General features: G+C 42.7%; 1 protein-coding gene across 2 annotated transcripts; it reads left to right on the forward strand.

Annotated features, from left to right (window-relative positions):
- The first annotated feature begins 538 nt into the window (after nucleotides 1–538).
- Nucleotides 539–21,599, forward strand: pak1 (p21 protein (Cdc42/Rac)-activated kinase 1). 2 transcript variants are annotated; one of them, XM_058080828.1, is made up of 16 exons: nucleotides 539–750; nucleotides 5,253–5,468; nucleotides 11,783–11,989; nucleotides 12,176–12,270; nucleotides 12,611–12,758; nucleotides 12,834–12,871; nucleotides 14,552–14,665; nucleotides 15,054–15,279; nucleotides 15,856–15,919; nucleotides 15,995–16,043; nucleotides 16,169–16,281; nucleotides 17,428–17,545; nucleotides 17,630–17,729; nucleotides 19,050–19,246; nucleotides 19,357–19,494; nucleotides 20,636–21,599. In XM_058080828.1, exons 3-16 carry the CDS (start codon nucleotides 11,797–11,799, stop codon nucleotides 20,720–20,722), a joined length of 1,680 nt encoding a protein of 559 aa, XP_057936811.1. In that variant the 5' UTR covers nucleotides 539–750; nucleotides 5,253–5,468; nucleotides 11,783–11,796; the 3' UTR covers nucleotides 20,723–21,599. The 2 variants fall into 2 exon arrangements, with proteins under 2 accessions (XP_057936811.1, XP_057936810.1); XM_058080827.1 differs by lacking the exon at nucleotides 5,253–5,468 and having other exon boundaries at nucleotides 545–750; nucleotides 20,636–21,597.
- The last annotated feature ends 931 nt before the right edge of the window (nucleotides 21,600–22,530 follow it).

Consider the following 22,530-nt stretch of genomic DNA (forward strand, 5'->3'; position numbering starts at 1 on the left):
AACCACAGGATGTCGCTGTGTTTCCAGTCATCAACTCCAGTGTCCTGCTTGTATTGGATAGACACGGTTGGATTGGACCTACATGAGAACCTCATGGATTTGATGACTTCACGGTTTGGAGGAATGAAAGCAAATCCGATTAACTTTTCAACAGGTCGTAAGATTCAGTAACCTCCTTTTCAGAGCAACTGTAGTTTCTGTGGTAGAATACTCAATAGAATATAATGGTATAATAGAAACACTGACATTAATGATAATAAATTCATGAAGATTGCTAGCTATGATATATTGATGTTGGTTGCACGTGACTCAAGTAGTTAAGAAATATAAAAAAGTGTCAGGTGGGCATCGGCCACGAGGGCGTGGTCGGTCCTGCGCATGCTCGCTGGCCACTCTTCAGCCCCGGCGTAATGCCCCATTGTCCCTGAACGCACCACCTGTGATCCCTGGCATCCACCTCGTGGTGTTTAAGGAACACCCACTGCGGCCAATAGGCAGCGAGGAAGAAGAGGGACTGGCCAACAGCGTGGTCGCCTTGGCGCTGAGGGGGCGGGGAGAGCGCTGCTGGAGGCTCCATGGTGGCTAGCTAACAATAGGCCGGGACCAGAGGCTGGGCTAAGGCTTGAGGAGCAAGACGCAGGGCGGTGGAGCTTAGCGGACTTTAGCAGCACTTCAGACGGCGTGGCCCGGTGTATGTTATACCTCGCCCCTGTTGCTCTCCCTGGATTCTGATCAGCAAGCACACAAAGGGTGAGACTGTTTTTTTTTTTTTACTTTTCCAATCAACTTGTAATGAATGAATGTTCTATCATGATGTAGAGGCGTGCGGTGGACTGACTGGACGGAGGGCTAAATGACTGGAAGCTGCTCTTATTTTTAAAGAACTCTAATTGGCCTCGTCTTTATTCGTCTTTTAACGCCCCGGCAGGCCTGTCTGTGCACCTTGTTCTTGTGCCCATGTTAGCTTTTATTGGAACGTAAAGTGTTGACTTGAATGAATGAATGAATGAATGAATGACTGGAGGAAGACACTTGGGCAGGTTTGTCGCTATCCGCCTCTGCTCCGCCATGAACTTTATGACACTGCAGAGACAAGACTCCAAAAGACAAGTGCAGACCTCCGCAAGGCTTCAACATTAACAGATGGGCGTTTTACACGGCATCCTGCTATCTGGATCAGATCTGGATTCAACTTGGTTTAATTGCAGGTTCTAACAACGTATGAATAGTTGCCAAAATTGAATGGGAACATCCTGTCCGTTATACTGTATAAATAATGGAGAACAGATGAAGCCAAACTTCCAGGGCGGAGGTAACAGTGCAGGGTTTAATTTTCAGTAGTGGTCCAGGAGAAGCTGACTGACGATGGTGAGCGTTCCTGCCAGTGATTTGTCTGATGTGACGTTTCCACACACCTCAGCATTCGGTGTTGTCCTCATCTTCTCATTTAAATGATCAATAATCAATGAATGAGACTACACGTCTTCTCTGTCTGAGTTGCATCGCACTTGATCTTTGATCCTTGGCAAGAAGAGTTGCTTCCTGCTCCACTTGCTCCTGGTTTTCCCAATGCATCACTCTTCTTCCTCTGTGTGTGTTGCTCCTCAGGCTTGCAGTCTTCATGTATGGTTACAGTGTGACACATGCAGTGAAGCAACACTAATGTGGTTATCTGCCGTATAAATACTCCATCACACTCTCTGTGGCTCTGCAAAAAAATGTCAATCACCACTTTTTTGCTTCGAATTGAGATTGCGTTTCCCTAGTATGATTGTTTTTTTTTTCCCGCCACACGATTAATTACTCGATTAATCGAAACAACAAGCTTCAGATCAACGAACTAAGAAACAATCGTCAGTTCCAAGTGAAGATAATCGGTCACATCAAAAACTTGGCACATTTTCTCACTCAACAACGCATTCATGCAAGTAAAAATGCAGGCTGATTAATAATAAATAGAACCAGGGCAGTGGAGGCAACTCGCCCTGGTCAGCAGGCTCACTGTGGGACTGTGAGAGCCAGTCCTGCAGACTGGTGTCGGCCATCATGCCAACATGTAGTGTGAGTACTTGAGTAAAATGGGAGTGTTTGTTTGGGATGCAGCTTGTCAAATGGGGCCCATTATGATTCTCCCAATCTTCTGACCTATAAATGTAATTGGAATGTTGTATTCGCTCCCTGAACGAAGTTTGGGATGGCTCAATACGCTCAGTTTCAAAAGGGCGTGGCTGTAAACCAGATAAGCTCTCTGCCCTCCCCCAAGCTCTGCTCCTCTGTTTACTTGATAGCAATGGCTCGTACCACATTTGTTGACACCACCATCAGGCACAAGTGGTTTGTGTTCCTGATTCCCTACCAGCAAAGGAAATGTATTTTAATCTGTTAGCAGCATTTCACACTGGACTGTTATATGAACATGGGCCAGTATGCAGCTGGACTAGCCCACAAACTTAATGAAGCCCTACACCTTTCCAACCTTACTTGGTTGTGTGGAAGGGTCAGAAGAACAAGCAGTAAATGCTAAAATGCTAAAGCTACTTACGATTGAGGAACCCCTTTTCTTGAAAAACTTTGGTCTGTCCGGTCTCTACTTCTAGATCGGATTCGGAATCCAACACATATGGCTGTATGCTAAAAGCCAACATTTTGTTATCAACTTCTATACCGTTCCCAGCTAGCGGCACAAACCGGAAGTCCTGTTATGCACTCGCTAGTGTGACCAACCACAGCGGAGTGGGTGTGCCTGAAGGTGGGCTGTGTGTGGAATGAATTAAAACAGACCGTTGTAGTGGGAACAACGAAATCCAAAGAAATACAGCTGAATAGGTGCATATTCTGGAAGTACTGTAAAGCTTTATGTGCTGGTGGAGCTGCTCTGTAGGAGTCCACAACTCATTCATTCATTTTCTACCGCTTATCCTCACGAGGGTCACGGGCGTGATGGAGCCTATCCCAGCTGTCTTCGGGCGAGAGGCATGGTACACCCTGGACTGGTCGCCAGCCAATCACAGGGCACATATAGACAAACAACCATTCACACTCACATTCATACCTATGGACAATTTGGAGTCGCCAATTAACCTAGCATGTTTTTGGAATGTGGGAGGAAACCGGAGTCCCTGGAGAAAACCCACGCATGCACAGGGAGAACATGCAAACTCCACACAGGGATGACCGAGGGTGGAATTGAACTCGGGTCTCCTAGCTGTGAGGGCTGCGCGCTAACCACTCGGTCGCCGTCCACAACTCGAAAAAATTATATTTATAGGTCCCCTTTAGGTCCCCTTTAGTTGGTTGTGCTGATTGTAATGGTTTTGGCAGCTGTCGACTACTCTGTATGCACGTTACTGCCACCTACAGGCCTGGAGTGGAACATTGTCAATTGCAACATTCAGAGCTGAGTTTCAAATGGACTGCAGTACTTGGTGGAAAAGTGTTTTTGGAAAAAAAAATTGGATGAGTTTGTTGTGTGAAGCTACGTCCTTTGTCACCTCCGAAAGCCACACCTTGCGACCTCCCCCATCCCCCTCCCAAAGGGCACGTTTGATTTGATGTTCACACTTGCACACACATGACACCACCTTGTCTGTCCAACAGGGCACTTTTTCTAATGCAGCCTGTCGGCGTGTCCTCTATGTGCACTCTGCAAAGCAACACACACACATTGTATTAGAGAGACATGCGGCATGTGTTGGATTTCTGAACATTATGAGTGTGTTTTTTTCTCTAATTAGAGCAGAAATAGGAAAAAACATGACGTGTGCTACAGAGCATGCTGTTGTGTGTGTGTGTGAATCCTGACGCATGTTACACGATTAGCAAAAGCTTCTGATGAAGCAACTGTCACTGAGACTTGTGCATTTAACGTAAGTGATCAAGACACACACACAGGCTTGGAGGCTAAAAGTAGATCCACAGGTGTTGAAATGTAGCATTAGCCTGCTGTAATGGCAGCTTAGCAGCAGATAAATCGTGTGTGTGTTGTGACAGTAAGGTGTGAATGTGTGCACAGCTGTCAGCCTTCTGTTCATCCTCCACTCTCGTCTTTCTCCTCTACCGTCATGACACTGCGTCGGCGCGACAGGAAGTCGGACTGAGTGAATGTTTTGAATGACAACAATGTACAGTGTATGCTAAGACGTTGTATATATTTCAAGAAAAAATGTACATCTCAGCTTTGTAGGAGAAAACGTGTGTTATTTGTATCAACATAGGTATTTGTTCTTTTTTTTCTCAGATTTTTGCTGTTCCTTTTTCCTGTTTCCTAATTTTTCAACTTTTTTCAACAATTTAAAATTTCTTTTTTCAATCTTTGTAAATTATTTTCTCGTAATATTCTCATAATATTTTTATTTTATTCCAATAATATTATAACTTTTTTATTACGCCTTTACGGTACTTAAACAAAAAAAAAATTCTTTATAGTATGTTTATTCTTGTAAAATCGTGATTTTTTTTTGTCCAGTTAGCATTCGACTTGTCCTCATAATATTTTGACATTATTTTCATGACATTCAAACTTTTTACACATCCAATTTTTTTTTAATTAGGACTTTTTAGAATATTATGACTTAAAAAAGTCCTTATTTTTCCTTAAAATTTCGACTTTATGCTGCTAAAATTTTGTTTTTGTTAAATTTTCATTTTATTCTTGTACAATTACTGCAAATATTTTCAAATTTGTTAAATTATTATACATAAAAAAACCCGCTGCTGGCCACACATAATAATACAATAATAATAATATGTAACATTACATTTCTGTTTTCGTCTGACCGTTTGGAACGGATTCATGACAAATACCGAAGTTCCACTGTCGGAAAAATGTTTAGTCAGTAGAAAAGAGTGTAATGTGCATGCCAGGCCACTAGTTGGCGATGTCACTGCACGATGAAACCTCACACACACGGACACCTACAGCCAATATTGTTGACATTTTTAGTAGGGGGGTCTGATATGCGATATTGTCCAACTCTCAATTTATGATACCGATATTTATAACATGACATATCTCCTTTGGTGGAATGAACACGTGTTGTATACAGCATTTTTCAGGATTGGGGGGAAAAAAACTTTATGCTGATATCGGGACAATAATTATTTTATTGTTAAGTATTAAAGGTTCGCCATGTTGGAGAATGTTGACTTTGTTTTTATTAGCATTGTTCTTGTATAAACTAGTAGCTTTTATCCAGCTGATTCCTTTGCTTGGTGTTGACATAGCAGCTGATGGTAGCTCTAATCTACTCCAGGTCGCTGAGAATCGATCAGTGCGCGGCCTGTAGGCGTCTTCCTCCTCTACATCCTCATTAGAGCCTCCAGAAGCTTCCACACATCATGCTGATGTCTCTTCACGTTACGTAACCACAAGCGGGGCCCCTCCCAGCATGCACTGCCGCCTCCATTATTTATGAGGTCACCATGGCAACGGCCGCTTGGAGATGGGGGCGGAGCCTGACAGCTGGCGTGTAAGTGATGGGGAATCGCCCCTCCCCCCCGACACACCTGTAGTCGTGTGCTCTCGCTGCTCTTTTATGCATTTTTGATAGTGTTAGTGTGTCTGTCTCGCATTTGTACGAAAAACACTTAAATAATTCATTTAATTCACTCTATATGCACTAGTAAAAAGGAATTTGCTTTGTGCCAGGTTCAACAAGACACAAGAAGTGAAAGAGAAAAGGGTTTTGTCTTATTTTCTCACACCGACGCTCCCTTTTTTGTCCTCTTTTGTGTCTCTTCACGCTTGTCATTGTTGCTTCTGTCCACATGGGCCTTAGTTGTCCTCCTCATTCATTCATTTACATGATAAATAGCTCATTGAATGTAACGGAACTGTCCAAACATAATGAATGTGTCTTCCCCTTATGTCGCAACCTTTTCTAGACAGCCATGCACAATAGAAATACTGTCGAAAAAGTCCATTCCAGGGTCAAACCGTGGCCTTTATTAAGTGTACCATTGCATTTTGACATCATTACCTGTCATGCAAGTGTAGCATTAAGCATTAAATGATGCGTCTAACTTCCTGTTTGTTACACGTTTACCAAACCTGCAGAGATCTTTACAGTGATTTTCTCTTCTATGTTTGTATATGTATATTTTGAGATTCTTAGTCGACGTGAAAAAAAAAAAATCCACACACAATTTCTGCTACACAGATAATATTGACCAAGCACAGGCACTTTGAAAATCCAATAACATTCGCTACTTTTTGTGTCCACCACCATGACATGTGTTGATTATCTTGGGGAATGCAGCCCCTTCAATGGTTTGTGTTTTGTTTCCAACACAAAAAGCTAAGCTATAATTATGGGGCCGAATGACTCCAGTTGAATAAAAGTTAATTACATGGTGACATCTAAAAATCACTTGGTGTCTAATCATCACAAGTGTTGTCACTGAAATGAATGTTTTGTAAGCGCAAGGTTTTATTTGTCACTATTTTTATGAACTTAAAGGGGCCCTACTATGATCACTGTGGGGGCTACACACAATAACCCACACACCTCTTTCTGCAGCCTTTCCATGGATTTCCTGCCAATTTAATTCCCACACTCCCAAGCGCTCCCGAGGACTTCCGGATATGTAGGTCCACGTTTACTGAGTGCAGACAGTCTGCAGCCCATACAAGGAAGTGTGGATCGCAGTGACATTCGTAGAACTCGGTGTTAGAAGCAACTAGAGCCTGCAGATGACCATGACCACGATGACGTATCACTTTTATTAGCTGTTCCACCAGGTCAGACACGCCTCCCGCTTCATGAGCGAGTCCCACGTGGGACAGAATATACCCAGTTTGTCTGAAAATAAGAAGCTTAACATACCACTAAAAAGACACAATGAAACTCTTTGAGGGCTCCTGTGCTGAGCGGCGTGTCCTTGCAGTACCATGAGGAGTGTTTCTTGGAGTTTTTTTTTTTTATTTTTATATCAGTCTGTGAAGTAGAGCGGCAAAGTGATTGTAGTGGGAAGTGACAGCGAGTCACAGTCAGCACCCATCAGGACGCCTCTGCTCCGCCATCATGTCGTCTTTAAGTTAACATGCAACGCTCCAATTTGGGGAAACGCTAAGCACGGCTACCAGCGGCTAAGACCTTCAACTTGTTGCTCTTACGCTCTCTGTGATGTTTTTGGTTTGGCTGCTAGCTTCTACCTGTTTGTTGCGACAACAATGGAACCCGCTTAAATCGGTCCCCTTTATATTGCCCACCTGGATACGTCGAACAACTTAAGTGTTGTTGTTATTGTTAAAAAGTGCCAGCTGAAGCTTTTTTTTTCTAATTCATTCATTCATTAATTTTCTACTGCTTATCCTCAGAGGGTGCTGGAGCCTATCCCAGCTGTTTTCGGGCAAGAGGCGGGGTACACCCTGGACTGTTGGCCAGCCAATCACAGGGCACATATAGACAAACAACCATTCACACTCACATTCATACCTATGGACAATTTGGAGTTGCAAATTAAACTAGCATGTTTTTGGAAAGTGGGAGGAAACCCACGCATGCACGGGGAGAACATGCAAACTCCACACAGAAATGGTCGAGGGTGGAATTGAACTCGGGGCTCCTAGCTGTGTGGCCTGCGCGCTAACCACTCATTCAGAGAGCAGCACAGAAAGACACAGGAACAGAGTGACAGAATCCCCATGCAGCAAGAAAAGTTAATCTATCAGTTACATATTTGTATTAATTAATCAGTGAATAGTTCATTGACCAGCCGATAAGTCAGTAGGACTCTAGTTATAGTTATTTAAGCACCGTATATTGAATTAGTTTTTGTGTATTTTGTGAGCAATAAGGTGAAGACTCTTAAGACTACCCACATTTACCCCACTAAGAAAATTCTATTGAGTATTAGTTCCGCCTCTTCCTGTCCATGTTTTTCATGCATATGTGGTCGGACTGTTTTTATGGTTTAAGAGCACTTTGGAAGGCTTCAGCCATTTTTAACACACATATAGTGCAACATAATGACAACAAGAGTAAATAAAGTGTCCACGCCTAACACTGGTGCTGTATAATGTTGAATATTGGACTTGGATGTAAGTGATACGTGTTCATACATAGTCTTCTAAAGTCCACTGTGCTGCTTCAGGGTGTGTCCATCTCACATTAGCCGTGACACGAAACAGACACACTGGAATGTGATATTGTTATGGTGATGATGTCATAGTTTGTGTCATTTAGTAAGTCGTCGATGAGTAAGTGGAAGCAGCGCACAAGATTGATTATGTATGTTTGTGTGAGGGTGTTTTTTTTTTCTGCACGTGTCTTAAGATCCCTTGATACACATACACACACACACATACACACAGCTTCATGCAACCATCTGTCACCCCCCCACCCCTTCTGCGTATTGCATTTAAGGACCAGCTGAGTCTACATTGTGTGTGTGTGTGTGTGTGTTGGTCTTCTTTTGTGCTGTCTTAATGTTGAGGTTGCTTTGTTTGCGTGTACAGAAGGTTATTTTGTGGCATCTAAAGTTCTACATAGAGTTCTTGCTATGAAAATATAAATAGATTGATGATACATATGTAAAACTGTAGATTTCACTTTCGTCTAGACTTAAAAACAAATGCAAAGCAAAGCATTTGCATCACCAATGCAAAGCTTATTGATTAAAGAAAAAAAATGTAAGCTACAAGAAAAAGCTGTGCAGGCGAGTGGCACAAACTTTGTTGATGTGGATCAACTTCTTATGTAAGTTAAAGGAGACCAATTATGCCTTTTCCACTTTTCTGACCTCTAAATGTTACAATGTTATATTCTCGTGTTAAATGATGCCAAAGTTTGCGATAATGAGATTTGCACATTTGGAAGTGAGCCCTCAAAGAAGTTTGCGACGGCTCAAAATGCTCTGTTTCCAAAGGCGTGGTAAAACTGCCCCTTTGTGATGTCACAGAAGGACGGACTTCCTTATATGGGCATGTCTGTAAGCCAGATAAGCATTCTGCCCTCCCCTAAGCACTTTTCTGTTTACTTGCTTGCAAAGCCGCATTTGTTGACAATTTCTAAAGTCGCCACCATCAGGCACAAGTGGTTGGTCCTTATTTCCTACCAAAAGAAATGCATTTTAAGTTCTATCACAGTCGCTTCTGGAAGCAATTAACCATAAACGAGGGACTACTATACATGTTGGAATACATGTGTACCTCAATGAACCATAGCTCCCCAGTGCCAGTAGCACTCATGCAGTCCCATGCAGACTAAGATGCAATTATTGTGATTAGAGTTGCAATTGATTAATTGGTGGTAAATCAATTACCCCATTAATCAAGGTCTATTTTGGTAATTAATGTTTTTTATTTATTTAAATAGAATAGATAATTATTTAAAACAAGATACTCACACATCAGCTTTTACTTTGGAAAACAGCAATGTGCATGTAGGTGTTTGCTTCGTATTAATTTGGTCCATCTATGGCCTGACCGATTACCTACTCCATTCATGGAAACAACAAGCTTCAGATTAACCCACTTAGAAAATGATCATGATTGGAGTGTACATTTGTTTTACTGAAGCCATTTGACAAACATTTAGATTTTTTATTATTTAACCTTATTTTAACAGAATATTCAAGTGGCAACCTGGTGGTCTGTACACTTATTTGCTCTATTCATCGAAAAAATAATCAACAATCAATTAATCGGTTATGAAAATAATCATTCGTTGCAGCCGAATCTGGATACTGTGTTTAGGAATGGGTAGCGAACCTCTGTATCATGATGGCACCGGTGCACGGTGAGTTCAATGGCAGCCTCAACAACCTCATTCATTCCCGTGCTTTGTGATTTAACACAAAGCGGCTAACTCACTGCTTCTGTTGAAGACTCTTGCTCCTTTAAGGAAGATGTTTAGCCACACGCAGGACGTCCATTAGGAGTCGGGCTGTATCGAGACCGTCGCAACAAGACACGAATAGGTGTGGTCCTCACTGACTTCATAACAGACAGGGCGGCGCTGACAGGGGTGTCACTTTCAGCAGAGTCCTGACATGTGACCTGTCTAGGAGGTGTTTTCCCCAAACTAATAATGCTACGGTTGTGTGTCTCAGACAACAATCCAGACTCAACAAATCCTGAACCGTGATGCTTGGTACAAATCCACATTGTCTTTGACACGCCTTTATTTCACTGTGACAATGTTGGATGTTCCACAGACCTTCAGGTGGACGTCTATGTGTGATGTGAAGGAGTAGTCTCGAGTTACCTTCTAATGTGTCACCACCGGTAGGCACACAAAATACACTCTTTACACAACAGTGTGTGTGTGTGTGTGTGTGTGTGTGTGTGTGTGTGTGTGTGTTGCAGACCAACAAACAACAAAGAGGGTGTCACTTCCTTGTAAACTGCAAACGTTTGAAGGCCTGATGGCTGCAAACAAACTGCGCCTTGTGTGTGTCACACTGCACGCACAATAAGCTGCGGGGGTCACGTGACTCACCTTGTGACATCACGGTGTGTGACATCACACTTTGTGGCAGCAGGCCGGTCAAAAGGAGGCCTTGCGCTCGCTTTCATGCACATTTTTCACTTCACTCTGCTTTGTGGGGGTGTGTATGTGTCTGCACTCAGGTGAGCATGTTTGCTTTTTCGTATTGTGTGCAACTTCCTGTTGATTTAGTGTTGCGGGGATATCCACACGGAAATATTTCAGGTCAAAGCAGCAAAGTATTTTATCAATCAGTCTCTCATCCACACAGAGCTGGCGGTTTGTTGGTGGAGGTTTCTTATTTCTATGCATTTTTAATTGGAATCTTGTCTTGCAAACAGCTAATGTGAGTGATGGCGTGTTGTTATGCTTCATAAGAAATGGGAGGATGCCCAGTGAGATACATTGTGATGGTGTATGACCATGCAACTCTTCATCACAGTGTTGTAGCCACTAGGCATGGTGGTCTGCAGTGTTAGATATTATTATTATTACATTATTACTCGGGATCGACCGATATGTTTTTTTTTCTGGACGATGCCGATACCGATTTTTTTTTCCATCACCCTTAGCCGATGGCCGATTTTGCTTGGACCGATATTTGTGGTCGATACTGTTTTTGCTTCCTCGATTTTTATGAAAAAATTACAATGATAATAAGTATTACAGGTCTCAAGTTTAAACAAATATTTATTGAAATGTAAACACTGAACACAGTAGGATTCAGCTTTCTTAAACACACATTTAAACGGCATTATCAACTTTAAAAGGAATAAATATTCAACCATATGCAAAACATTTCTGGCGTAGTTTAAGTTTTATCTAGCATCCATGTGATGACTGCTCCTCCGCGGTGTTGGCCGGTGGATACACATAGCTGCCCAGCGGATAAAGAGTAAAGAACGCAAATATCGGCCCGATATAGCGGCCGGCCGATGTATCGGTTGATCCTTAATTATTACATTATTATTATTATTATTATTATTGTCAAGCTCGTCTAATAGCTTCACAAAGAAGGCCTTTTTGACACAAATACTCACATAACACAATCAAGGTTATGCAACATTTACCTAGGATTGATGGAAAAATACTGTGAGGATGGGAAGCAGACTCGCAACACATGCATCGTCACTTATAGAAACTTAACTTTCACTTTGACGCAAACCTAACTTTTACTTTCCAAAGTCACTCTCCTGCGTAACCAAATATATTGCTCTTCTTTTTCAATACAATTTGATAACCTGTAAAATGTTGTGATCATTGACTACTCCTCCAATAGCAACGCGGTGCCAAGCTAAAGAAGAGTAATAGCTTTGACCGCAGCCATCATGCACTTGCTGTCCTCGTTGCAGGAGCGGCGCTGAAGATGTCTGACAATGGGGAGGTCGAGGACAAGCCCCCAGCCCCGCCCATGAGGAACACCAGCACCATGATTGGCTCCTGTGGCAAGGATCCCGCCCCAGTCAACCACGGCTCCAAGCCCCTCCCACCCAACCCAGAGGACAAGAAGAAAAAAGACCGCTCCATCCGATTCATCCTGACGGGGGGAGGCGACAAAAGTGAGTGAGACCCCAACCAGAAATCCCCTTTCCCGCAATTGGGGATTACAGCGCCACCTGTTGCTTTGGGTTTATTTATAATGGCAGCTTTGTGTGGGACGGTTTTTAAAAATAAAAAGGTGTGTGTGGTACGTGTCAGAGGTCATGAATACATACGTCAACACGTCTTGTCTGTTTGTGTTTCAGCCTACAAGAAGAAGGAGCGCCCGGAGATTTCTTTGCCGTCTGACTTTGAACACACCATCCATGTCGGATTTGATGCCGTCACTGGGGAGTTTACTGTAAGTGTGTGTGTGTGTGTGTGTGTGTTTTCTACACACTAATGAACTTTTCCCTCAATAGTCCCATCAGACAAGAGGTCTTGTTTAGTTTCAATCTTGATCCGCTTCACTGCACTCTTTTAACCGGCAGTCTGTGCATGTGTGCGCGTGCACGTCTAGATGCTGCTGCTATTTTTTTCTTTTTTGGCTGAAGTCACTCCAGTTGAAGTGGTGTTGTCTGAATGAAGGACTGCAGCAGTGAAATCATGTGATCTCCTTTGATGTCATGTGACCCATTTGTGTGATCAAAGAAGGACAGGACAACTCTTTTATGTCTGTGTGTGTGTGTGTGTGTGCACAGGGCATGCCCGAGCAGTGGGCCCGCCTCCTGCAGACCTCCAACATCACCAAACTGGAGCAGAAGAAGAATCCTCAGGCTGTCCTGGATGTTCTTAAGTTCTACGATTCAAAAGAGACCAGCAACAGCCAGAAATACATGAGCTTCACTGGTACACACACATACACACACACACACACACACACTCCTCGACACGACACTTCTCACTTTTTGGCTTTCCATGCAGATAAAAGTGCCGAAGTCTTCATGTCGTCTACTGCAGCGGTAAGAATATGTCATCATTTTTTAATCAGCTTTCAGGAAGCAATAGTACCTTGTCACTTTGCTCTTCAAATTCCACCGCTTCACTATGAATATATACACACTTAATAAATGATGCTGCTTTGTTGTTGACCATGGCCTATTATTAGTTTAAAAAATGCATATTTAATGCCAATGTTACACATTTTGGCCTAAATTAAGCATTTCCAAGCATAAGAATGGCAAACCAAAGTCAAATACAAACATAAGCCATTCAGAGGACATGTTCAAAGAAGTGTAATGTTTGGTAAGATGGACAAGCACCAGGCTTGATTGCCGGAACAACAGGCTTTTATTGCAGCTTTGAATGATCTCACAACAGTTCCAATAATCCCTAACACGAGCTACTGTTGAGGCCGCAACCCACGCTTGGCTAAAACTCAACTTTGAAGCCTAGCAAAACGAATGTAAAAGGGACTGTAGGGGTATTATTTTATGTCCAGAGGGCTCTTCTAATGTTACACAAGGTTGGAAACAGGCTTCCATTTATAAATAAGGAATCTTACTTTTTCTAGTTGTATTAGCAATATCATATTGTGAGAGAATCATTTTAATTGAGTCAGGAGATGGGAGCAAACCTTTCATGTCCTCAGAGAAGCTTCTTTAGCAATGCCTGGGGTGGTTTGGAGAATATGGTGACAACTAGTGGTCGGCATGTACACTGCAAATGCACTTAAATACATTTATATTTAATACACTTAAATGATATTATAATTATAATAAGTATTATAATAAGGCATGTAGACTGCAAATGCTTTGTCAGCATTTGCAGTCTACATGCCTTATTATAATACTTATTATAATATCTAATATCATTTAAGTGTAGTTTTGCTATTGTCATTGCATTCAGACTTAATCATGAGGTAAAATGTGTCCCTCATTCTTAAAATTTATGCTAGAATTCTGACTTGCAACATCTTAAGGCAGGGGTGGGCAAACTTTTTGGCCGCGTTGAGCTAACAAAACTGTGCGGGGGGCCAGAATATATATTTAACACACACACACTATTTTAATGTTATGAATTTTCTTGAATTATTTGCCTAATTTAATCTGTAAACGTGTCATCCTATTAGCTATATGTTCTCATGTCCCTTTTTTCAGGAGCACTTTAAACATCAGACCACATCAAACTACAAAATTGAATTTTACATATTTTTTGTTTGTTTTTTACTGAATAAGACATGCAGCTTGCAAGTCATGTTGCCAGTTTGTATGTTAAAAGTTGAAATACTTAGAAAGCAACTGGCGGGCCGGATTCAAACACTTGGTGGGCCGCATGTGGCCCCCGGGCTGTAGTTTTCCCACCCCTGCTCTAAGGCTTTAGAGGTTTTAGAGTGTTTTAGTTGAATGTGGTGCTAGTGTTGTCTGCACGTTGCTGAGATGAGATGGGGATGAAAAGGTATTGTTGATGCCAGTCCTTGATTTCTCCCTGCAACGTGAATCAGCATCTTTCCCAACTTTCTTTGCCGCTGCTGCAACCTGGGCGCTTGCCCAGCGGCACTGACATCTCAACATCTCAGTGTCCTTGCATCCCAGCTTCCTTTAGTTGGATATCGGGAAGCAGACGTGTCAAGTCTGCAGTCGGTTTATTGTAGGATGACAGGAAGTGATGGCATTACGATGTGATGGTCCCCCCTCCCACAGAGCTCTAAGACTGTCTCGGAGACACCCGCCATCGCCACCGTGTCTGAGGACGAGGACGAAGACGAGGCCGAGCCCCCGCCCATCATTGCCCCCCGACCTGAACACACCAAGTCGGTAAGGATGAACACACGCACACATTTTTTTCACATAGGCAATGACTGATGACCCCTCCACGCTCTCTCTCTCTCTCACACACACACACACATTGTTGTCTCAGACATGTTGGCGGTTGAGAGGCTGCTGCTATGGCGCCCTCCAGCGTCTCCATGGTGATGACTCTGTTGGACTTGATTGGAACTTGGACACACAAACACATTAAACTCATGATTTACTTTGTGGGAACTTGATGTTAGAGGCCATCATGTCCTCACCATGTGTCAGATTCATGTCCACACACACACACACACACACACACACACACACACACACACACAGAATAAGATGAGTGTTTTAAAATGAGATTTAATGCACTAATATGTTCCGTGTCTATTGTTGTCATCAGATATACACTCGCTCAGTGATCGAGCCACTTCCGCCTCCTCCCACCAAAGATGCCGCCACCTCCCCCATCGTCGTGCCAACCGCCGCAGTCACCCCCACACCCGCGCCGGAAGGTGCTCCCGGAAGCCCCCCCAGCGCCAGCCCCGCCCCGGGACCCTCCCTGCCCCGCCCTCAGGACAAAGGAAGGAAGAAGAAGATGTCAGATGAGGAGATCCTGGAGAAGCTGAGTAAGCGCTTTCAAACCGTGATAACCAGTTTAATGATGAAATAGGCCACAGGATCTGGTCGTTAAAATGTTGGAGGCGTGAAGAAGACTTTTTATTTTGGAAAAGACTTTCCGGATTCCGCAATAAAAGCCTGTGTGTATTTGTTTTAAACCACGCCCACGTGCATGTCCAGATGTGCTCAGGCCGCCCTCCGCTGGTAAGACTGTGATACTGTCTGTCTCCATGATGGACAGGCCTGATATCTCATTGTACCCGCCCCCTTTGTCCAGTCTTCTCCTGAGTGAAGTTTCAAACTTCCTGTCCAAACTTTCCTGCTCAAGTGGAACAAACGTTTCTTTCTTGGGGAACTGTCATGGAACTCTCCTCTCCATTTTGTTTCTTTCCTGGTGGATTGGCGTCTGATCCTCCTCTCCGTCTCTGCTCTTCCTGTCAGTCAGCATGCTGCAGCTAGTCACATGTTTATCAGAATTAGGATGATAGGCTGCTCTATCCATCCTAATTCTTTGGAAACAGAACTTCATTTAGTAGTAAAGTCAATCCTCTTAATAAGTGTGTGTGTGTGTGTGTGTTTGCCAGGAACCATTGTGAGTGTAGGAGACCCCAAGAAGAAATACACTCGCTTTGAGAAGATAGGACAAGGGTGAGGTGTTGACATTTACAATCAAGTTTGTGTCCAACAATTTTGATGTTGAACTGGAATTTGGTCTCCTTTCAGTGCGTCTGGGACGGTGTACACGGCTATTGACATCGCCACCGGACAAGAGGTCGGTTCCCTTTATCACGTCCGTCCATCAAGCACAAATCTGTCTATTAAATCACAGCATGGAACATACATAAAAGTCATCTTCTGGGACGGGAAGGAGATAAAGCGTATCTCTTGTGTCTCAAGGTTGCCATCAAGCAGATGAACCTTCAGCAGCAGCCCAAGAAGGAGCTGATCATCAACGAGATTCTGGTGATGAGGGAAAACAAAAACCCAAATATTGTCAACTACCTGGACAGGTAAGAGAGGGCTTCAAACTGCAGTTGAGTTTTTAAATGGTGAAAATCACCATGATTTTATAATTATCACTTTATTGCTCATTTGTATGCGCTTTGGGAGCAGGAAGCAAAAGTAAACATGGCATGAAACGTGACACTACCTTTTATATTGTGTGTGTGGGGGGGAGAAGAGGGGCTTATTAATCAATAACATGAGCAGCCATTTGGTTGCAGAGGGAAAGGGTGGAAGGTAAGCCAATGCTGCCATCAAGTGGCCAACTGACTTGCTTGAGGTGTACAAAAACTGTTTTGTTCATGAATGGCACTCATTATTTGTTGAATACATACAGTAGGTAGTAAACAGTTAGAGTCGTGGCCTGGCTTTTCAATGTAAATTTGGTTTCTTTCTGCTTTTTTCCTGATTACGGAGTCGCCACAGTGGATCATTTCAATCTGCGCACCGATCTTTGGCTGGAGCCCTTTTATATTTCGGATAATGATTACAAATGTCTACAGAGAATCTTCTGCAGCAAGTGTAGAAGTAGGGTGTGGGGGATTTAGTGGCCTCTAGCGGTCAGCGTGTAGACTGCTGCCCCCTAACGTCTGTGTACATACAGTGCAGTTGTTGGTAAAATAGTAACTGCCTTTGAAGGTAAATAATTCTTGTGATAAAGGGTACATATAAGCATCTCACTGCCTTAAATTTTGTCGTTTGTTAAATATGTACATGAATTTGCTTTATATTTGCATTTTAAGCTATAAGAGTTTATTACACGTCTTAGACATTTTAACAAAAATGTACCTACTCAAATGTGTTTAATACACAGTCATTGCAGTTCATACATTGCACCCTCACTATTGTGGTTTGTCAAAAATTAATTTGTTAGTTTAAGAAAAAGCATATTTAAGTCGATTTGGAGTCGCCAATTAACCTAGCATGTTGACTAGCATGAGAACATGCAAACTCCACACAGAGATGGCTGAGGGTGGAATCGAACTCGGTCTCCTAGCTGTGAGGCCTGCGCACTACCCACTTGCCACTTAATCACCGTGCAGCCTTGTGTCACCATATAAATGAGAAGACTATGGCATCTTCACTTTAATCCTTTGGAGTTCAAGTTTTGAGTTTGTTTCATTGGTTCTTGCTTCTCTCTGTGGTTGCCATAGTTACCTTGTGGGCGACGAGCTGTGGGTGGTGATGGAGTACTTGGCCGGAGGTTCCTTGACTGACGTGGTCACAGAAACTTGCATGGATGAAGCTCAGATAGCCGCAGTGTGCAGAGAGGTAAAGGAACATCTCATGTCTTTGTTCATCAAAGAAAGTCTGAAAGTGATTTGCTCGATCTAACCACCGCCTGTCCCATCTCAGTGTCTCCAGGCGTTGGAGTTCCTCCACTCCAACCAGGTCATCCACCGAGACATCAAGAGCGACAACATCCTGCTGGGAATGGACGGATCCGTCAAGCTCAGTCAGTCCACATCAGCTTGTATAATTGGTCTTTATTTCTTTACCTGGTGGACGGTTTGGACAATTGTGGGGGGAAGATCCTGTTTGTGTCCCCAGTGCCTAAAGCCATGTCCAGCAAGGTATTGAGATAAGATATTGGAGGACCACAAAGAAAGCTGAATGTTGATACTATTAACTAATTTCAAAGCTTTTTACAAACTGATTAGTCTGTTGTGGAAGTATACCCATCTTGTAGTTGCTAATTTTGGCCATTAGGGTGTGCTGTAGTTCCACTGATAACAGCGTTTAGCAACTCGAAAAGATGCTATCATTTTTTGTGTTGGGTCCTTCAACCCAGCGGTGTCCAAAGAGTGGCCCGGCAGCCATTTTCAATTGGCTGTTGGTGTATAATAAAGATAAAATGTATTTACTTTTCATTAGATATGTAATTAGATATTACAGTAATCTCTTGAGTTTATTAGTTCCAGACAGCAACGGTGCAAGTGAATTTTCAGGAAGTAGGATTCCTATTTTATAAATATTATATTATAATAGTGTATATATATATATATATATATATATATATATATATATATATATATATATATATATATATATATATATATATATATATATATATATATATATATATATATATATATATATATATATATATATATATATATATATATATATAAAAATAGTATTTTTGTAGTTGGAGCATAGAAAGTTTGTATACAACCTTCTAAATACGTTTTTTAAACAGACCTGAAATAAAACCACTATAAGCACCTTTATAGTAAGAGTATAGAAAATTAGTTGACAATGTTTTTTAACATTGTTAGAGCCATCCAGACATGAAATAGCACCCCTATAGTCACCTTTACACTCCTCTCACCCAGTATAGTAGACGGCAGTGGCGCAGGAGGGAGAGCAGGTCGTCCAGAAACGAGAAGGTTGGCAGTTGGACTCACCCTGCCCCCAGTGCTGCTCACACTGGCGTATGAATGTTTGTTGGTGATCGCAGAGACCGTTGGTGCGAATTGGCAGCCATGTTCCCATCACACTACCCCAGGGCAGCTGTGGATACAGATATAGACAACCACTAATTTGTTACTGAATAATGGGTTGACTTCATTGTGATGCACTTCGGGTGCCTTTTTAAATGCGCTAATCCATTGTTGTTATAATAACATATTCACACGTGAGCATAGAGCAGCGTTTCTCAAATAGTGCCATGATGAAATGCCGGTTTGGACACTGCTTTAACCTAAAGAAGATGAAGATAAATAAATCTTGCAAGCTTATAGTAACCAAGCCTCTCTCTCTTCTCTCCTTTCAGCTGACTTTGGCTTTTGCGCCCAGATCACGCCAGAGCAGAGTAAGCGCAGCACCATGGTCGGCACTCCCTACTGGATGGCTCCAGAGGTGGTGACCCGCAAAGCCTACGGTCCCAAAGTGGACATCTGGTCCCTGGGCATCATGGCCATTGAGATGGTGGAGGGGGAGCCGCCCTACCTCAATGAAAACCCACTCAGGGTGAGCGAGCGTATTGGTCTGACTCTTGGTGTCTTTATCATCATCTATTATTGTATTCCCTACATGACCACTGGGTGGTAGTATAGTAAAAAGTCATGTGTGCTCTGTAGGCCCTCTATCTCATCGCCACCAACGGTACGCCAGAGCTGCAGAACCCTGAGAAACTATCCAGCACCTTCAGAGACTTCCTCAACAGATGTTTGGAGATGGATGTGGAGAAAAGGGGCTCAGCCAAGGAGCTGTTGCAGGTACGGACCTCTTCAGAACACCTGGAACTTCTTGAACCTGCGTAATTCACTTTGCCACAGAGAGTGAGAACAGATGCCACATTGTAACTGTCGTACAAGTGGAAAAAGAAGTGAGGCAATGCTAGCAGTAAGGGTCTATTCACACGTGTCACTTTTGGTCAGGTTAAGAACAAACTCCAGGCTTTTTGCTCTGCAAGTACGATTTGTTTAATCAAGGGTGAAAGTCTGAGAGACGGGTTTATCTTAGTGGTGTCCAATGTGCGGTCCGGGGGCCATTCTGGCATATTCTAACAATATCATTTAACAAAAAAATTATATAAAAAAAAAATTCTTCATTAATAACAAATGTAAAAATCAGCATAATTTTTTTAAAAATTTGAACGTTTAAAAAATGTGTAATTCCCTTACAATAATGTTGGAGTTTTATGAGGAAATGAAATTTTACTTTCATAAAATGTAAATATTTAACAAAAAAGTCAGCTAGTAGGAAACATTTTAATGTTATGAGACTAGGCAAAATATCGGAATTTAGTCATAATTCCATCCATCCATTTTCCTCCGGGTCGCAGAAATGGGGGCGGGGGGGCTGCTGTAATTTTATCTGAATAAATTCAAAATATTTGGAAAAAAACCACTATTTTAATAAGACAAAAGTTGCATTTTTACGATTGGCAGCGGGTGTGCTGGAGCCTACCCCAGCTGACTTTTGGGTGGGAGGCGAGGTACACCCTGGACTAGTCGCAGTCATTTTAAGCAGATTTGTGTTAGAAATATTACATTTTTAAAAACATAATATTATGAGAAACAACAACCCAAACTAAATTTGCATTTTTGGAGGAAAATAGATGGGATAAAAAGTTATAACATTATGGAGAAAAAAGTCATAATATTACTAGAAGAAAATTTACTAAGATTATTTAAGAGGATAGGTGAAATATTTGGGAAATTATTGGAGGGGGGGGAAGACCTAAGTTGATACTAATAATAGGCCTTTTCACCTATGACCTTTTCCCGCCTACATTACAACCGTATGTCAAACAGTTTTGATCGTGGCTTGAATTAGCTTGAATTCCCATGCGCATATGTTTTCTTCTATGACACATTGCTTTTGTTTTTGAACTATTTCATGTGTCCACCTCAGCATCAGTTCCTGAAGATGGCCAAGCCTCTCTCCAGTCTGACTCCGCTCATCCTGGCCGCCAAGGAAGCCGCAAAGAACAACCGCTAGCTCACGGCATCCCCGCCTGTCCTCCTCCTCCTCCTCTTCCTCGCCTTCTCTGTCCCCTTCCTGAAGATGATCGTCTGGGTCACGACTCCGCTCTTCCCCTGTGACCATTGACCCCTTGTGCTGCCCCTCCAACAAAACACTGGACTCTTGGAGGAGGGCGGAGCCTAAGTGATTGATGTCATTGGTTGATCAGTGATGTCGTCAACAGAGACTCATGGGAACTTTGGCATTCTTTGTTTTCTACTTGTGTGTGTGTGTGTGTGTGAGAGAGAGAGAGAGAGAGCATGTGTGTTTATTTTATGGTTTTACTGTTTTTATTGCTATCTTTTTAAAAATCCTTGTGTTACGTGTGCGCGGTGACAGAGGGATGCTGGGATCTCAAGTGATTGTAGCACGGACACACGGTGTCCAGTCTGCACTGTGAGTTGTTAATAAGAATCATAGCATACGCTGTCCGAACCGCTGATGGATGGCGTCTTGTTTCCTCAAAGCCAGCAGGTCCTCGTAGAACTTCAAGCCAAGTCAGCATTAAATGTCACGAAACATGTTTACCCACCATGCAACCTGACAAACTCCCTCCATCAGCGCTTCTGCGACAACTTGGAAGCTGCCAGATCAGCGCGCCGACTGCGTTGCAGAGATTGTGCATGTTTTTCTTTCTCGGTACGACAGAAGTGGTTCTGAACGAGCCGTGGCGGATGCCTGTGTATAAATGAAGAGCAGAAAATAAAACTGCGATGAGTCAATGCCGTGTTTGCTTCCTGTCTGGACCGGACTGCATGAACGGGTCGTTTATGAAGCGCCCCTAATTGGTGGAAAATGAAATTACTGTACGTTTTTCATTGCTGAAACATTCTGCTTATTCTCCAGGGTGACGTGGCTCGGCAGGTGGAGTGGTTGTTCCCTAACCTGATGGTTGCTGGTTCGATCCCGGATCCCACTGGAATCATTCAGGTTCAATTGTAAAACGGAGTGTTGAGAATGAAGTTGTACAATTACGAGAATAAAGTCATGATATTGCATACCACCAGGAAAATAGGCCGTAGCTGGTTAGGAATGAAGGAAACTGCCTTTTATTTATAACGTAGCAGCAAAACAGCAGCTGAGCGCACACTGATTAGCACGTCTAGCTCTTCTCACTCCACATGCCAAAGGTCACCTCAGTCGACCCTTTTCATAGCCGTCTCAGCCAATGCCTGTAACAAAGTTACGTGTTTAATCTGATGGTAATATGAGTTTTTTTCTCAGAAATTTACAATTTTATTCTTGAAATCTCCGGTTATTTTACTACTCCGTAAGTCATTGCCTGAGACAGCTATAAAAAAAAGGGGGGCAACTTATGTGACCTTTGGCCTTGGGCAAAGATAATACATTTTTTTCTCAAATGTACAACTCTTGGAAATGTATTCCCTAATACTCTCGTACAATTGTGACCATGACTGAAGACGATTTCTACTTAGTATAAACTTCTTTCTCGCTGTGATTAATTGTGATTTATTGTGAGTTAACTACAGATGATGTGATTAATCTAGATTAAATATTCTAACGGATTGACACCCCTAGTTTTTACACAACAATGCTGCCTGAAGGAGACCAGCAGGAGAGCGAAAAACATTAAGTGGTTAAGCTAGTGCATCATGTCTGAGTGTGTGAGCTGCAGTCATTTGGTGCAGTGTGTGTGTGTGTGTGTGCATGTGGTATTGATTGATGCCCCTTTGTGTTGTGGTGGAGTTCCCCGCCTCCGCTTTTCATTACCTTTTACATAACAGCTTCCACTGCAGAGGAAGAAGGCTGCAGAGAGATGAAGT

Source organism: Doryrhamphus excisus, chromosome 8 (genome assembly GCF_030265055.1).
Source record: "Doryrhamphus excisus isolate RoL2022-K1 chromosome 8, RoL_Dexc_1.0, whole genome shotgun sequence".
In the NCBI taxonomy this organism is placed as follows: Eukaryota; Metazoa; Chordata; class Actinopteri; order Syngnathiformes; family Syngnathidae; genus Doryrhamphus; species Doryrhamphus excisus.

What these genes read in the sequence shown, in the direction of transcription:
- pak1 (XM_058080828.1), top strand. Translation starts at nt 11,797, where the DNA reads ATGTCTGACAATGGGGAGGTCGAGGACAAGCCCCCAGCCCCGCCCATG. An exon ending in ACATCGCCACCGGACAAGAG is followed by an intron (nt 16,044 to 16,168) that starts GTCGGTTCCCTT and finishes TTGTGTCTCAAG; the next exon opens with GTTGCCATCAAGCAGATGAA. An exon ending in TCAATGAAAACCCACTCAGG is followed by an intron (nt 19,247 to 19,356) that starts GTGAGCGAGCGT and finishes TGTGCTCTGTAG; the next exon opens with GCCCTCTATCTCATCGCCAC.